This window comes from Chiroxiphia lanceolata, chromosome 15 (genome assembly GCF_009829145.1).
Source record: "Chiroxiphia lanceolata isolate bChiLan1 chromosome 15, bChiLan1.pri, whole genome shotgun sequence".
Lineage (NCBI taxonomy): Eukaryota > Metazoa > Chordata > Aves > Passeriformes > Pipridae > Chiroxiphia > Chiroxiphia lanceolata.
The window spans coordinates 15539761-15557591 of record NC_045651.1 but is presented as its reverse complement, the minus strand read 5'-3'; the positions used below and the strand labels follow the sequence as shown (position 1 = coordinate 15557591).

At 47.2% G+C, this 17831-nt stretch overlaps 1 protein-coding gene across 4 annotated transcripts in view; it reads right to left on the bottom strand.

The window, feature by feature from the left end:
* The window catches only part of KLHL3 (kelch like family member 3), a 62011-nt gene that overhangs the window by 10939 nt on the left and 33241 nt on the right, over positions 1-17831 (bottom strand). For all 4 annotated transcript variants that reach the window (XM_032702949.1, XM_032702952.1, XM_032702951.1 and 1 more), the window contains 7 exons: positions 13966-14128; positions 10883-10992; positions 5939-6055; positions 4889-5038; positions 2312-2429; positions 1406-1603; positions 498-599 (listed from right to left, as the gene is read on the bottom strand). In XM_032702949.1, the coding sequence (XP_032558840.1) occupies positions 498-599; positions 1406-1603; positions 2312-2429; positions 4889-5038; positions 5939-6055; positions 10883-10992; positions 13966-14128 (958 nt within the window). The remainder of the gene's footprint in view (positions 1-497; positions 600-1405; positions 1604-2311; positions 2430-4888; positions 5039-5938; positions 6056-10882; positions 10993-13965; positions 14129-17831) is intronic.

Sequence of the window (17831 nt, the reverse complement as noted above, 5' to 3'; positions counted from 1 at the left end):
GCCTCCGCACCAGCCTGTGCTCGTGTAAGAACCAGAGCACAGCGTGCCCTGCCTGATGTCAACAAACACAGGTTTTAGTATTCCTGCCAACCCACCAGCTTGGGGCTGTGGGACAAACTGTGTTCCTGTTTCTGAGCAGATTTTCCGTGATGGGAATTCCATCCACGGGAGCAACGGCATCCACTGCACAGCAGCACCGGCTCTCACCAGCCACAGGCAGCCCAGGAAGAATAAGGTTCCAAGAAACCTGCACACACCTAATGGCATTCACAGGAGGCATGGGCTGGTCTGAGGCTCTTGGAAGGCTACACATGATTTTTCACTAAGATAAAGAGGAGAATGGAAAAAGCTGCAGCAATTACATCATATAAAAATCAATCTTTCCCAACTACTCGATGGAAAAGCTCTTGCAGTTGCCTCCTACCGCACTTAACCATTCAGGCTTCTATTTGACATAGGAACATTTGCTTGATGGAAATGGCTGCTGATTTTCTTACCCTCCACAACTCCAACTCCAACACTGCTTCTTCTTGTGTTCATGGGAGCCACAAAAAACCACTCATTGGTTTTATAGCTATAGGCCTCAACTGATGCCAGACCTAGTTAAAAAGGGGATACACAGGTTTTCTAATTAAAAAAAAAGAGAAGAAAAAAAGATTGGTGTTGCACTTTCATCTGCCTTCCGCCTCCTCCCAAGCCCGTAATTCCCGCCACGCTCCTGCAATCCCATTTCCTAATCCCTTGCCTTTCAGGCTGGGACCAGCATCTCAATGCCACTTCTTCAGCAGCTGGAAAAATGCTACCCCATCACCTCTGCCCTGGGACTGCTGCCTCTCCAGTGTGCTGGGGACACTGAGGTGGAGCAGAATCCAGATTCCAAGCCCCAAAGCCCCACATCCTTTCAAGCATTACAAAATGTCCATGTAAGGGTTTAAAAACTCCCCCAGACCCTGCTGCACTGTACTCATCACCAGCTGAAATAGTTCAGGGCTTAACCAAGTGGCAAAGCTTTACAGCAGAGGCAGAGGTGTGAATCTAAACATGCAGTTATGCCAAGACACGTCCCAGGCGCACACACCCTGTAACACGCCTTGCTGGTATTTTATTCATGTCGCTATGAAAAATTTCACTGAAACAAGGAAAAATCCCTTTTCAGTCCAGAAAAAGCGTATTCATACAGAGAACGAGACTGAAAGAACTGTATCACTGAAGAAAACAACTAGGGTGAGATGCTCTGCAATTGCTGATGGCTCAGAGCATGCATGTGGCTGGTTACAACACGCAGCAAACCCCATTTCTGGCTCTTCCTCTACAGGAACATCACTAAAGCCCTTCAATCTCTGCAGGGCCTCTGCAAATGTTTTTTTCAGGTCAGGCACTGCCTGGTTTTTGCTCAGCCACCTACCAGTGCTGCCATCAAAGCCTCCCACTGCGTACAGGAGGTCATTGAGCACGGCTGCCCCCAGAGTGCTCCGTCTCTCCTGCATGCTGGCTATGGATGTCCACTGGTCCTTCACGCCGTCGTACACGTCCACCGTCCGCACCCGCAGCGACCCGTTAAAGCCCCCGACGGCATAAACGTTGCCAGCCATGAACACCACCCCTGACAAGAGAGGAGAGAGGTGTCACAGTGGTTTTACAAACAGTTCTGGGAGCAGGCGCCCTGCCAGGGTGTGGGACGCAGCCGGGAGAACGTGGGCACGGCTCTGGCGTTTTCCGCGGGTTAAGGGCGTTGAAGCCAAGTGTGATAAAACACACGGGAGGGGAAACGCACATCAAACCATGGCAGCACAAGGCACAGATGGATTTCACACCTGAATGAGTAATTTTGTGAGCCAGAGGGAACACCAAATGGCGATCCACACTCTGTCAGATGTTTTCAGAGGAACGCTCCCAACTCGAAGATCTGCTCTCCGTCACCCACTCCTCGGCACCAAGAGGGACTGACTCAGCTCCTTGGATTTTCACTAGGATACCAGCAAGGCAAACTGGATCCCTGTGGGCTGCCAAGTCAGTGGGATGGGAGGAGGAAAGGAAACGCTGATAGAGGAGCAGCCAGGAAAGAGAGAAAGATGATGAAGGGGAGACAGTGGCTATGGAAGGCGGGCAGGTAGGATCAACCCCTCTAGAGAGGGGTTCATCCACCTGAACAAGAAAGGGAAAACATCTGTAGGGAAAGAAATGGCAAAAAGAAAGAGCTATTTGAGGCCAGGGGCACAAGGAAGGCTGAAGGGATGGCTGAGGCCATCCATCCAGTGCTAAAGAGCTGCATTGGGAAAACAAAGAAGGTGGCAGCAAAAGGTCCCATTACCTGCTCTGCATCTCCGTGAGGGAAGCTCAGCAACCTGATCCCAGCGCTCCTCCTCAAAATCATAGCACTCCACACTGCGAATGGCTTTGGGGGCCTGCCCACCCACCACGATCATCACCTGGGGAGGGAAGACAACAGATAGAAAACCTCAGACATAACCCTGAGCAGCTTCTCCCTGCAGAGAAACCATCACCGCAACCCAGTCAAGAGCAGCTGCCAAAAAACATGGGGCAGGCCAACTAGAAGCCTCTGCAGCAACACTTATTTCAGTCAATTCTATTTCAAGGGGAAAAAATTTATCTCCAATTTAATACACACTAAATACGGCTGCCTCATTTACCATGTCCAAGGTGGGCAACCTGCCCAATTTCCCCTTGAAATACAAAACCTTTCGGCCCCACAGTGTATGAAAGACTCACTGTAAAAGTATTTTTAAGTGAAGAAGATTCCAGCATAATTTCCACTGCCAGCCCACTGTTTAGTCATTATCTCCCTGGTGGTGCTAAAAATAATCAATGCCACTGAGCAAATAAAACCTGACAGCTGTGTTGCCACCTGTGGGGAAGGCAACACTCCACCAGAACTGTGACCACCTGGGGTGCTCAGCTGCTGAAGGAAGGGATTTGTCAGCTCCATTAAGGCTTTTGTCTGCCACAGGTATTGATGCAAATTCAGGAATTAAACCCTACATTCCTCACAGATAGGGAAGAGCTGTGTGAAGGGGATCAAGGGTAACCTCAGGAGTTCAAGAACTGCTCTGCTGAGTCAGGCTAAGGGTTCATCCAGCCCAGGGCTCCACCCCCAGCAATAGCAAGTGGTGGACACTGGTGAAAAAGTGAGAAGGCCAGAAGACCTGGAGAGCATGCAGTGTGTTTCTTCCCAAATCTGCCACGTCTGCTGCCAGAAGACAAACCTCCCATGGGTTCAGGAGCCTGCAGCTCATCCCTCCAGTGTGCATTGCTGCTGAGCCCCAGCTGAGCACTGCAAACCAGCATCTGCACAGGCAGCCCCCAGAACACCTGCACACATTTCCTTCAACCCTCCACGGCTACCGAGGGAGGATATGCTCCCTCATCACAGCAAATCAGCAGGAGCAAACACTACCCAAGACAACCTGATTTTTACAAGGCCAAGGAGCTAGAAACAAGATAACAGGGCTTCAAATATAGACAAAGAGTAGATGGGAAACTGGTTTTAGCCTCTGCAACGCAGCTGGGAGTAGCTGAGGGGATAAGATCATCACTTGAGGTCACTTGGGTAATGAGCTCAACTCCCAAGCACGGTTCCTTTAAAAGCAGGACAGCGATTTAAAGAATTTGAAGAGTATGAAAATAGTAGCCTGTTTGATCTACAAAGATGAGAATGTGACATTAGAAAGCAAATTGAGTCTAAATTAACAGCCTGACTACCAGTTGTGTAACAGTCTCCCATGGAAAGCTGCAGAGCTTCACACGATTACAGAATTAAGAGATTTCGTGGCAGACGATAATCCCTCATCAGCAGGACCAACAGGCCAGATGAAAGTTTCTCAGTAAAAGGATTGCTGAAAGATCATCACCTTCTTCCCTTTCTCCACAGTTCAAAAGAAGGGAGGAGAGACCTGCAGAGGATTTGGGTTTGTGCTCACGGGTCATACTATAGAGGCTGTTGAGAACCTCTGAACTCGCTGGTTTGCTGTTCCTTTTATCCCTCACTACTTTAATCCCTGAACAAGGGACATGTCTGCCCTTCATGACACCCCCAAAGCTACGTTCTACCAACTTCATCTCAGCAATAGCAGAAAGGACACAGTACGCTGACACACACAGCAGAACCACAATTTCTCAATGGAAGGTCCAATATCTAAACATCACAAACAGCACAGATCTCATACACCATCCCACAAACCAGCCCCCGCACCATTTGTGCTTAGAAAAATTACACACTGTGGTCCTGCTGCCTTAGAATCTCCAAAATGCTTATGAACAACTCCAGTGACAGCCTGTTGAGAGACATTGTGCCCAACTGTGTTTATCTCTGGGGCACAGGGAAAATAGTTTCTGTGGCTGTTTTTTTACTTCACTAATAAAGTGGTGGCCAGAGCATCACACGCCCACAGGATAAACAGGGGAGCAACAAGGATTATTTATCCAGTTGCTGCTTTGAGTCTACTGAAATTCGCTTCAGACTTCCTGCCCAGGGGGCTGGGTGCTGTTGTTTCCCGATCTCCTGGCTTCTGACCATGGATACAGGAAACAAAAAGACACCTACTGTGACCCTCCTCAGCAGGGCTCCAGGACACCTCAGCCAGCCCTCCCAGCGCTGCAGCCTCTCCACGAGTCACAAAACCACTTGTGGCCGACAAAATGCTTCAGCAGCAGAGACGCTGCTTCCCCTAACGATTCAACTACATTAAGCCAACTTAATTACGTGTCCTTGCTGGGCACAGGCAACGCCAGAAGAGGGAGTAAAACACTTCAAAGCACGATCATGGAGTTAGGAAGAAGTAGCACAGCAAGATCTCGAGCTCCTGTCAAAGACAGAAAATGCCACCTGTAAAGATGAGTGAGGTGACACGAAGTGACGAGCTCTGCTTACCTTTGGCAAGCTAACAGGAGTCCTGGGCTTTGTTCTGGGATTCTTTATCAGTTGCCTTTGATCCAGAGGAAGCAAATGATATTTCATGGCCTCGATAAGGAAGTCTTTACAGGTGTTGTTATTCTTGATTAAAGCTTCTTCTTCGACTGTCTGAGAACACACACAAAAGATCATTTAAACTCCAGTACTTGGTGGCACAGGTCACAAGGAGCTTTGTGGAAAAGACATGAAACCTGGAACTTCCCTTCCAAAGTATCAACATTTTAAAAAAAAATGCAGAAGACAAACATTGACAGCTCTTCCCAAAGAAAAACATCCAAGCTTCTCTCTGTTTTCCAAGACCACTCACAGAGTTTCTTATCACCCTCTGCCAGACACTTAACTCAGCAGAGGAGAATTCACCAGGAGTCTGGGCACAAAATAAGTAATTTCTTTTATCTGAGTCAGACTTTTTAAGGAGATGGAAAATTTTTTATTCCATCAGAAGATACAGCTGAGAGGGAAAAAAAACCATATGATGGGTTCATCTTGTGAATGCCAATTTTATGCCAATTGTATTGATTCTTTTAGACACATGATAATAGCAGAGTAGTCAAAGAGCCCACATGCCAACCCCTTCTTTGGGGATTCTCAGCTCATTATCAAGGCCCAGATCCCAGGAATTAACTTAGGAAGAACAATCTCCAAGTCAGACTAAGTCAGAGAGCACCTCACCCATATCTTTGTGCAGAACACATCTTCAGCCAAAATTATCACACGTAAAGCTAAATTTACCTGTGCATGAGGGGAAAAAAAAAACATGCACAAGCCTGTAACACCACCACCTGGGTATTTCTGGGGTGAAAAATCACAAGACAGTAACTGCTCAATGCTTCCCCCAGAAGCATTTACAAGAAGGTTTCTGACTGAGAGCATTGATTTCAGAGTCCACTCAGTTTTTGCTTTAATTCCTCTGTTTACAGACTCAGTAACACACCAAATTACCCATCTCAGACACAAACAGCCAAGCCACTGATTAAGGAGCTACCGACAGCTTAAGTGCAGACTAACCTGTACCAGGTAATCTCTGGGCAAAAGGGGCAGGCGAACATGCTCCATCAGTTTAGCCATGTGCTCCAAGCGAGATTCCTTCTCATAATTTATCCAAGAGATAACTGCTTCAAACACCTACACAGATAAAGTACAATTAAATGGGGAAGGGAGAACTGGCTTGCACAGTCACCTACCCAAAATCAGAAGCACTGTGATTTTACAGCATGGAAGGATGGAGGTGCAAGATCTCTATCAAAAACAGATGAAAGAGTCGTGACTGTGCACAGAGCACAAGCACCACCATAGCAAAGAGCTGAGCTGACCATGCATATTAACAAGCAACTTCCCATCTAGATGTGCTGTATCACTCCCACAGCTAAGTGCATGTCCAGGACAATCATATACCTCTTGGACATCAGGACTGGAAGGCAGCCAGGAAACTTAATGAGCCTGCTGACATTTGCACTGGACATTATTCATGAAATCAGCCACAACAATTACTCCTGATAACAGAGATCTCCCTCCCCAAGGAGCCTGGCAGTAAGTCACTACACTCGTATTTAATCACTGCACCAGTTCCACCTCAGAAACCAAGAAGTCTTGAGGACAAGTTCCCCACGCACCCAGGACAAGCCCTGCCTGCAGCCACGGAAGCTCTGCACCATGTGCACTTCACTGCTAAAAATACTCGGATACTCCAGCTGGAAAACAAGAGCACACTGGGCTTCTGGTCTGAACCAAATTCTAGTTGTACTTCCAGATCCAGCTGGTTCAGATAAGCATCCAGAGCTGGGCTCCGTGACCAAGTGCTCACAAACAGCCCATGGGCAGGCGCCAGCAGAGCCCTGCGACGACGCACAGGCAGAAGTGTCCTATGTGGGCTCGGGTATGAATATGCATGTGCTTATATAACTGTGAGCCTCACTCGCAGAAGAAAGGCCTAAAAATGTCATCAGGAGTGGGGAAGGCTCTCTGAACAACCCAGCAAGGCAGGGGAGAGGGGTTGGTGCAGTCTCAGATGCCGCACAGCAGGATCTGGATCACTGCAGTGGAGTTTCCCCACAGAGGCAGAATTAAATTCTGATCCGTAACTCAGATCTAAGACAACATTCCCCAAGTGCTCTCACTGCCCAGGGGGCTGAGCAGAGCTCCTTCCCACAGACCCTATCTTTTTTCCCCAAAAAAGCATCACTGGCCCTTCATCCCAGCACACTGGGCAAGTGCCCTTGGTTTCAGCTTCCCTCCGGGGTCACCAACTGGTCAGGCCAATTTGCACAGATAATTTTTTTCTTTCTTTCCATCCCTCCCACCACTTCCCAAGAAACCATTTTGTTTGGTCCAAGGTCACTAATTTGACTAAATCAACCAGAACTGAGGGCACCATCTCTCAGCCCCCTATTGTTGCTGGTAAACAGGAGGTCCTGGCAGACACATCCTCCCCACGAAGAAGAGGCAGAGCAGAAAGGAGTTTCATCCTCTTGGGCTAAACTATATACTTTTAAAGAGCAGTAAAGCACCAGCCTCATTTCCTGTGCCAACAAAGCTCCTGCTGAACTGTTTGGAATTCAGGACACTTCGATGAGGATTTAAGCAACACAACAGGGAGCCCGGTAATCAAACCCCAGCAAATGCTGAGGAGAATAACTACTGCAGAGGCTTAAAGCATTTTAAAATTAAAATAAATAAGCAAACAAACAATTTAACTTCAGCTATGAGGCCTTTAAAGTAGAAACTGGGTTGTTGTGAGATCTTTTTAATTGCAAATGACTGTGGAAGGAGGATAAAGCAAATGTTTAGCCGACAAACAGGCTTTTCATTAACCTTTTCTGCACTAAGGCTGAGCTACAGGACAGGTCACAGGGCTGGGACAGCCCATCTGGACAAGATGACACTGAACAAGTCTAAAGGAAAGTGAGGCAAATGTCACTAGGAATAAACTGGAGACCATTCCTGAGTTAGGCAAACACCAATGCTTCCCTGCTGTGCCTACTCTAAAAATAACGGCATTTAAAAAAAAAAAAAAATCAGATTCTGGCACCTTGCGTTGGCTCTGACTCCTAATTTTATGAGAAGGGGAGAAAAAAAATCCAAGACAGCCATATCTCTATTTCAAGGCCACATCTGTTTCCACCACTGCTGTGCCCTCCCTCCACGTGCCGTGCCCGCTGCAGACCCCGAGCAGCTGCTGCTGCTCCCCCAGGATCCAGGATCCTGCTGCCAGGTGGGATGGACCAAAGCAGTTTTACCCACACAGCTTGATTTGGAGCTGAGGTAGCAGCTGGCACCTGCCTGGCTGTAGGAGCCATACCAAACCTGGGAGAAGTAAAATTCCAACTCTATGGAGCAGAAGGGTAAAAGCCTGGAATATCCCCTCTCCTCACACCACCTACGGAAAGAGCCAGCCCAGATGTTTTCCCAGTCTCTTCAGCCAAAAATCCAGTTATTAGAGACTCCCAGGAGTCAGACCATGCATCAGCTTCTGCTGCATGTCAGGGACATGAGACAAAGAGTCAGTTACTGCACTCTGTGTAGAATCCACAATCCAAAAATCCCAACCCTTTTAAAAATTTCTTTAGCCACTGCTGTGAGCTGGCAGGAGCCCACTCTCAAGGGCTGAAAGCCCCTCCATTTCACACATCTTTAGTAAATGCAAATAAACATGATTTTTACAGGGATTTTTTAGCTTGGAAACAGTGTCATAATTAAAGAGCCAATTAGAAAACATTAATAAAACTGTCTTCCAAGTACGCAGCTATATCAAAAAGAGCACGCAGGGGCCAAAATAAACCTTTGCCCTGTGCTGAAAAGGCCTGTACAAGTGCAGAGGCTGGTACAACAAGGGGGAGAGGAAAGGAAGGAGGAGAACCTTTGAATAGTGGGGAAATTCTGTCATCATTTTGCAATTAAAATAGATTTCTGTGCTAGCAGACAATTTTTGTAGTCCTGATGGCCTAGGGGTACAAGTAAGCCAAATTTGTGGAGACAAAAATATATTTTATTGGGCCAATTGGTATTAGCTGGGAGGTGGCAGAGGAAGGGGAGAGCACACAAAGTCCTGGGCACAGCACACATGCCCTGGGGCATTCCAAGGGCAATGCTCCCTCCCTGGTCCTGGCAGGACTCGCTCTAACACTTCCCAGTGACCCAGGGATGGCAACACTCTGGATGCCAGGTTGCAGTCCATGTATGAGACACAGTGAGAACAGGAACAGGAAAACCTCTTGTGAAATCTGGCTGTGACAATTCAGCTCTCAGGCGTTTGAACTATTTGCCTACTTAAAAAACACCTTGTTGCTTCCAAGTAGTTCCCTCTCCATCACCTGTGCACATAGATACATATGCGTATGTACAGACTGGCATACACACACACTTGCACATACTTTCATGTATTTTTTTTATAATATATATCTCAAGCATTAGCAAATAGGAAGAATATAGGTGAGGAAAATGGCTTGTCTGTCATAAAGTTAACATGGAACAGCAGCCTACGAGCCTGTCCTCAATTTCCAGCACTTCTCTGGACTCCAGAACATTTCATGTTTATGTTCCATTCCCATTTTCTGCCTCTCTCCTGTTATTCTGATCTGTTGTTTTGAACGTACAGCTCATGCTTACGTTTCCTTCCACTGCCCTGCATCCTCAACTTTTACAATCGGCCAAAGAAATACTGGGTTTGATTGTACAAAGCTCAGATGAGGGAGGGAGCACTTTGATTCCTCTGGGCACAAGACCAATAAAAGCTTTTTAACAATGCTGCACAGGACTGGAAAAAATTGGTTACTAAACTTGCACTTCCCTTTGCAGGCTGCTGGGCTCATGCAGAGCCTTTCTGCTGTGAGTTGGTGCTGTTGGTTTTTGCTCTCTCTGGCCCTGCCTGTGTGTCACCTCTGAGCACCCCACGGAGCCTCTGAGTTTGCAGGCTCAGCATCTGAACAGAGCATCCCTGTGTCCCCACCTCACGTGGTGCAGGTTTTCTGGGAAGTTTTACCACCCTTTGTGCCCCAGCACCCGTGTGTTTGCAGCCCAGAGGGGCTCAGCAGGAGGAGAGCACACGCCTGCATGTGCAGCCTGAGCAGCAGCACCAACACGCCCAGGTCCAGCCTCGTCCCACCCAAACAAGGGCCCTGAAGTTACAAACCACATCATCCTCAAGCTCTCCTGTGGTCTCCCACAAGTGACCATTTACATCTAAGGACATGGTTTAGTGGTGGACCTGGCAGTGCTGGGTTAGTGGTTGGACTTTTCCAACCTTAATGACTCTGTGGTTCTACAACCTCTCCACAGTGACAATTCTGGGGTGAGCTGAAGGACTCAGGGCACGTACCTGTCCCCAGAAACCTGCAGCAGGTCATATAAGAAGCTCACACCAGAGAAAGGCTGGATCTGGAGCTCACCAAGCACTAAAACCTTTAGTCACCCTCCTCCCAGGACTCCAGACTATACAAGCTGTGCTGAACACTTCAACCACAAAACAGTATCAAACAGTGCCTTTTTCTCCCCTCTTTCATTAAAAACACTGATGATGTTAGAAAAATGTTTCCTTCCTTCCTTCCTTTTAGTTGCAGATCTCCTTTTGTTGTTCCACCCAACATGCAACAGAAGCCAATAATCCTCTCTGGCTTAATGAAATTCACCTTTTCTGAGGTTTTGCAGCAGGTAATGAGTGCTTTACACAACAGCATACGGAGTTTTCTAGTTTTCCAGGGAGGGAAGGTATTTTGTTCTGACCCCCAGGGCCTTTGGAAGTGATATAGATCTGAGAATCATTACTTCCTTCAAAGAACAACCAAGTGAAGGTCATTTTTATGTGTTTCTAGGATTTGCATTATTTTAATTTTCCTTTCCACATGATCTCTGTTGCAGAATGGCCCCTAAAGAGCATTTCATGAGAACATTCCTGGTGTAAGATCTAGAAACATTCCAGCATTCTTACATTCACTCTTGCTATGCAATTTACAGTACCTTTTCTTCAGAGGAGACTGTGAGCTTGTCACTTGATATTAAACTGCAAACCTGGTCCAGACTAAGGCTAAGAAATTCTTCTCCTAGCATCACCTCAGGGAAGTGCTGCTCTGTTCAACAAATGAAAAGAGGGAACAGAAAATTATAATGAAATCCATGTTTTCAGTCAATGGAAGGACTACAGCATTCAGAGAACTGCTCTTATTACAGCTCTGAGCACCCAAGACAAACCCACTGTGGCTGCATGGGGGAACACAGACAGAAACCAGAGAGAGAGCTGCAGAGAGAAATCTCATGTTATTTCAAGTAGCATGAGCCCCAGGAGACAATTTCATAAATGACACCAAAGTTTCTGAAAAGCCACTAGGAGTCTTCCAGTGGCAAATAAGATGAGAAGTGGCAACTGAGACAAGTGTAAGTGCCTTTCTAAGGCAGTAAATTATTTGGCCACCTCGAGATTCAGTTCTTGCCCACTTCAACAAGCTAGACAGCATCAGATCTGCTCAGCACCTGGATGAGAGACTCCACAAGGGTCTTGGGTATTTGCACATATTCCAAGGAAGCCCACCTTTAACATGAATCAGTTTGGGGCATATGGTCAGCAGCCAATACTGAGGAATCCCAGGGCATGGAGCTGAATCTGTGTGTGCAAGGGCTACATGGAGAGATGGGCAAGGGCCATCTTCATCCCATGCACTCCCATGGGATCAGGTCTCCTCTCCTTCCACCTTTTACTTCTTTCCCCCAAACGTATAAATGTACCCTTTCTCTTGCTCCAACCCCCCAGGACCCATCTTCCCCAGCAGCTCTTCCCCTTTCCACTTCAGCCCACAACTCTACAAGTTCCTCTTTCTCCCTTTTCTGCCTCCAGATCCCTCCACACTGTAACTCTGGGAGCCACTTGAAAACAAAATGCATGTCACTGATTATAATCCCAAACTGGAAGAATTATGGCTGAGGATCATCAAATCTGTCAAGCTCTACATCGAGCCAAAAGGCACAGGAAAGAATTACTTCCTAAAAAATAATTTCTAGGTCAACTGTGTCATTAGCCAGTTGCAGGCAATTTTAGTTTTGCAAGCATTTCTTACATATACTGCCAATTTAATCTCACCTGCCATTTCTAAATCCCATTTATCTTTGGCCGAAATACAGAAACATGAAGCTCAGACACTTTAACTGCAGCAGCTTTTTTCAAGCTCTAATCCTGCAGCTTTGAGGAGTTCAGACTCACGTATCCAAAAATCTCCCTCTGCAGCAAGATCTGCCTCGAGTTCTCACATCTGCAAAGTACTTTGCCTGTCAAAAAGCAGCACCACAGGGACATGAGCTGGCATATCTTCTAGAGAGGAGCTCTTTGGAGATGGCACCTGAATGACCCCTCACCAAAGCTGGTGCTGCAGAGCTGGACTCTGGACTTGGACTTCCCCAGTCACGGACCCTACTTGGTGTAACGGGGACCAAAATCCCACAGCTAAGCCAAAGCCTCTGACTAAAAATAGCAGTATGTGGATAAAGTTTAATACTCTGTTATGCTGGAAGTATATATAAGATCTAAAGAACTCTTCTGGCCTTAAATACTTGAGAGGCAGGAAACACTCCCCACACAGGCAGCTGGATGCACTCTGACTTCTGGACAAAATCTCGTAGTCATTCATTCTGCACTTGCATCTGGCAGTAGAAATATATTTGATCTCTTGTTATGAGTTGCAAGCAAGTAAGAATATTTACTGATTTTAATAAAGTAACTGGTGCCTGCATCAAGAAGGCTCCTCTATCTACTGAAGTGATCCACTGGCCAGAACTAAGCATTTCTCAAGGAACTGAGCTCGTGCAGACATGGAGTCTTGAGTTTGGGGACCTTCTGTCTTGCTTTAAGGCTGTTACATAAACAACATAGTGAAAAGAATTTTAATGGTATTTTTATTAATGGAGTTCCATTAACATTACATGCACTGCTGTACTAACTGGGACTTATGAAGGCCAATAAAACAACAAAGCAGACTTTCTAATTGCCAAACAACCAAATAAATATACAGTAAATGCACTGCTTGTTGGGTTAAAGATTAAACAGGGCCTAGAAGCAAGGATAATGAGATATTACAAGCAAGCTTTTATACAATTAACCATTCCTTCCAGGGTACCTTTTCCTCCAGGGGATAATACAGCCAGAGCAGCTGAAAAGGTTTTACTTTTATTTGCAGGAGAATAGGGGAGGACTCGGTGGGCACATTTTTATTCCACTGAGCCTACTTATGGTCCAATTAAGGACAAAACCGTTGACAAGGAAAATTTTGCAGGACAGAGCAGGTGCCCTGGGAGACAGCAGGTGTACTTATCCCCATACAAATCACCAGAAAAGCAGCAAAACAAACTGAGTAGAGAAAACCACCAGCTTCTCCCAAGCAGAGGTCAAGGGCAGCCCTGCCAGAGGAGACTGGAAAGTACTGGGGAGTTCAGGGCTTGGGGCTGCCTGAAACAGCTTTACATTTACAATGCAGAGGAGAAATGCTGGGAGCCTTTGCCTGCACCTGCTCATTGCAACCAAACACATCCACTCTCCAGGAAACATGAGCCTATCCACCCTGGGGGTAAGTGCCCATTGCTGCACAGATCGGAGCCTCAGACTGCCTGGCAGTTTTAGCAGAGTGTTCCCACTCCCACCCACCAGATTTAATTTTGCCTAGTTCCATTTATTCCTAGAATGGAAATCCCCAGCATTGCCTACTGCTCCCTCAGGGCAGGGTCCATGGGGAGGACACCAGCGTGCCAACGCTAAGCTGTTGAACAGGCACACAAAGAGCTTGCTGGGATCACACTCAGGAGCTACTCTGTGGGCTGAGATCCACAGGATCAGCTGTTTTTACCTCACAAGGAGCTCCCCTGTGACCAAACCGCATTTCACAACTCGCGGCATGACAGAAAGTTACAGGTCTAGAACCCAATAAAATATTCCCTTCCCCATTCTAACACCAGAAGTATGAAGTGACCAACCAGGACGTGCAGATCTCGCTCAGACTACACAAGCTGCTGCCCCTGGGAGCAGGTCTGACCCCAGAGAAGGGCTCCCCTCCCTCCCTCACCTGCGTAGGCGTTGGCCTGCTGCAGCAGCTCGGAGCAGGCGTGCACGTCGGCAAAGGCTCGGATGCCGAGGCAGTTCGTGGGATGCAGCTGGGATTGAAGGAAGTCACAGCAGTTTTTCCTAACATCCATCAGCTGCAATAAACTAGCAGCTGGCAACAGAACCTGCAAAGGCAAGAAAGGGGAATTAGAGCGAGCACGACAAAGAGCGTTTGATGCACAGCTTGCGCAAATTGGATGCAATTCCCCTTCAGGGTCCCTGTGGGGGACGAGAAGGAAGGTTAAAGGCTTGGCTCTATCCATATGCAGAAGATCCCCATTCACACTCTGAGAAATGGAAATAGCTATCCCATGCTGGGCTAAAAGTGGAGCTCTTCTCCTCACATCTTCTCCCCACAAGACCTCGAGGCAGGTAAAGGGAGGACAAGACACAAGCAACCACGGGTGCACCTGAATTTCTGGCTTTGCTGCAGGTAGGTCCTGCACCACAGATTTACTGGTTTTTTCCCCTGAAGAGCTTTATACTATTTATAAGCATTGCCATCAGATTCAAAGCCCATAGCAGCCCAGCACTCCTCAAAACCTTGAACTTTCTTATTTCCAACAAAACCATATTGGCCTCTGAGCAGGGTGCCCAAAGGGCTGTGTAAGAGAGGAAGTTCCCAGAAGCTCAAGTAGGTTTTAGTGACAGCAAGACTCCCAGGAAAGATGGGGCCAACTATTCAAATTAACAGCCCTCATTTCCACTCACACAAAATCCTGTGGATGCTTGTGGTTCGTTCTGAAAATAAGGTACTGCTCTGTCCCTCCAAAACTAAGTGTAGAAAATGGAGACAGAAGTGGATCAGGAATGTGACATCTGCTGAAAAAAACCACCTTAGAGGCCAGTAAGAAGGACAGGAAGTAGAAAACAAAGTCAGTCGGGACGTTACAGCCCGTGACATCAGCTACTTCCTTTCTTATGTCGAACAGCAACTGCAGACGTGTCCTATCCCAGACCCTTCATAGCTCTGGCTGCTTCACACATGTCCTTCCAACTGGGCATCTGTGCTCACCATCTGAGCACACATTTCCTGGAAATTACTTCCAACTCAAAAAACCCCAAGCAGCTGTTAAACAAAACAAGTGGGTTAACAGCGTTCACCTCCCTGGATCTCGATGGCACGGAAGGGATAAAGATGTCCCCTCCTGTCCTTGCCACCACAGTCCCATTCCACATCAGGGCAGGACGCTCACAACCTGCCCCAGGTCTTTCTAAGCCACAGATGCATTCCAGCTCCATCCCAGCTGAACAGCAGCCAAGCATCCACTGCCAACAGGCAACAATAAAAAGAGAAATCAATTAACCCAGGAGTCTGTTTTGGCCCAGGTCTCTTCGTGCCAGGAGGAGACTAGTCTGGGGGTTTGATTAAATCAAGATAGCAATATTCTAAATTTTTGAAACCTAGCTGTGGACCACTTTCTGATTAGCTGAACGAGAGCTGAGCACCTGAGCTGCATAAGGGTTTTGGGCGGAGGAGCCAGACTCCCTGCAAAAACTCTCTGGGCACAGACCATATAGAGCTTCTTCTGTGCACCCCCATCCATCCAGCATGTCCACCTGCCAATCCAGGGGGGCTGCCTTCCTCCAGTGTTTGGGATATTGCCTCTAAACCAGAAGGTGCTCACTGCCATCACTAACACCACATGCGACAGCCCCTGGACGTACCAGTACCGCTATTACAGCCCTGTGCTGGCTTCAGAGGGCAGGGTAGAAGGAGCCTTACACCACTGCAGCCTTTGGGAAAGGGGCATTACCACATAATACTTCTCAGAAGTAGGATATAAAAAGCCTATCAAGAGATGAGTGGATTTTCTCTTTCCCATTTCCCAGCTGAGCGTCTCGACACTCATCTTGTTTTTACCAGGGAAGGCGAAAAGCAAGCAAAGGATTTCCGGGAGAACAAAGTCTGTTTCCTTTAGAAATAACAAGAGGAAATGCCCTGCCTAAACATGCAGCAGGACCAAACTGCAACCCCATTAACATCCAGACAAGTTACTCACTTGGGTCTGGATTTGACTCTCAGTATTTGAACTCCAACAGCCATGAAAGATTTACAGAAAGCTGGCTTCTGTACCAGATCTGCCTCCATATCAAAACCCACTCATTTCTTGAAACTATGTCAAAATTATCTGCTATCACTACTGAGACTGGCTGCTTTGCTAAATAATTTATCTCATCTATGAGGAGTGTGTATATATATATAGAGATATAACCATAACCATCTAGATCACCAGCTGTGCTCTGCAGACTTGTACCAATTTCAACACAACATTGCCTGTGCAATTACTTCCACAGACCTTTGATGTCTCTAAACTAGAAACATCTTTCAGCCAAAAGTGCTCTGTGTCACTCTAAGGTTTATTCATTAATGCTGGACTGCAGAGACTGGGGTTAATTCCCTAGTGTGACACAGCCTTCCAGGTACCCTTGGCCAAAAGTTAACTTACTCCATTCCTGCTCTGCAAAACTGGGAAAGGAGCATTTCCCCAGGGCAGGGGATGTATTAAAGCTTATAAGCAGCTTTGACAATTCAGTCAAACTAGAAGCCAAACAAGAGTACTGGCTGTAATCCTCAGCTGCACATCCAGGGACACAGCTGGGACTGCACATCTGCCCAAACAGGGAGACAGCTCCCAAGCACCCTCCCAGGGGAACCCGTGACCAGAGAAATTAATGGATTTTGTGTTTGCACGGCAGGTAAAGCACACAGTTTTAAATGAACTGCTCCAAACTGCACGAGTAGTGGAGATAAAACTACATTAGTGTAATGTGGCTTTTGAGTGCAAGGATGGCAATTAGGCTTTATTACTCCCCAGCTGCTCCCAGGCAGCACACGGGGTGAACAACAGAGCTTCCACTTAAATGCTCCACCTCGGGTGAAATGGCCCAGGCAGAGGCAAGTGTGACAGGATCAGGGAGCCACAAAGCCTCACCAGGAGCAGGAATGGCAGAAGCAGGCATGAGAAGGACATGGGATATAGAGGTGAGAGAGAAAACAGGAGAGCTGCTGGCAACTTCCCTCCTGACCTACATTCTCCAACTTCAGACATACCGTTCCTTGATTAAACTGTGGAATAAAAATGCAGAGACATTTCCATCAGGCCCAGCATAGTCCTCTGGTGCTACATCCACGAGTTTCTCCTCACCTCTGTATTAGGCCAAGCCAGCTTATAAGACTTTCCATAGGTCTAAGGAAGGTCCCCCAACCCAGAGGAGTCAGCCTTGCCATGGACCAGGACCCCCAGCACTGCAGGGCAATCCTTGGCAAGGAGCTTTGGTTGCAGGGAGGAAGACAGCCCTGATTTATTGCTGAAAGGTGCTCTGCCTCACCCTGGGCTTGCACCTGCTACAAGTCCAGCTTTTGGAGTGAACAGGGGGAAGGGTGATGAACTGACCCACTTATCACCCCTTTATCATCAAAACTGCATCTGCCACACAACTCTCCTTCCTTGCTGTGAAGTCCTAAGTCTGTAGGGAGAGCTGAGGTGCAGGAGCACACTTCTGAAATGGAAATAGTACAGCTCCTGGCAAAGCTTTTTTCCTCTTTTCTCAAGTCATTTTGTATGACAATTACTGTGCCTGCAAAGCTGACAGTTTCAATATCTACTTCCTCCAGACAGCTAATTCCAGGTTTCATTCTTTCTGCACAATCCATATCTCAAACTGTGGCTGTGCACAAGGACACCCCTCACATGTGGTAACACGGCACAGCGACCGTGAGTTTAATTGGGAAGTCAGGTTAATCAGGACTTTTTCCAGGGAATCATTACAGCCTGAATGATAATGACTTTCTTAATTGGGAGGGCAATTCTCAGGCTGCTGAAA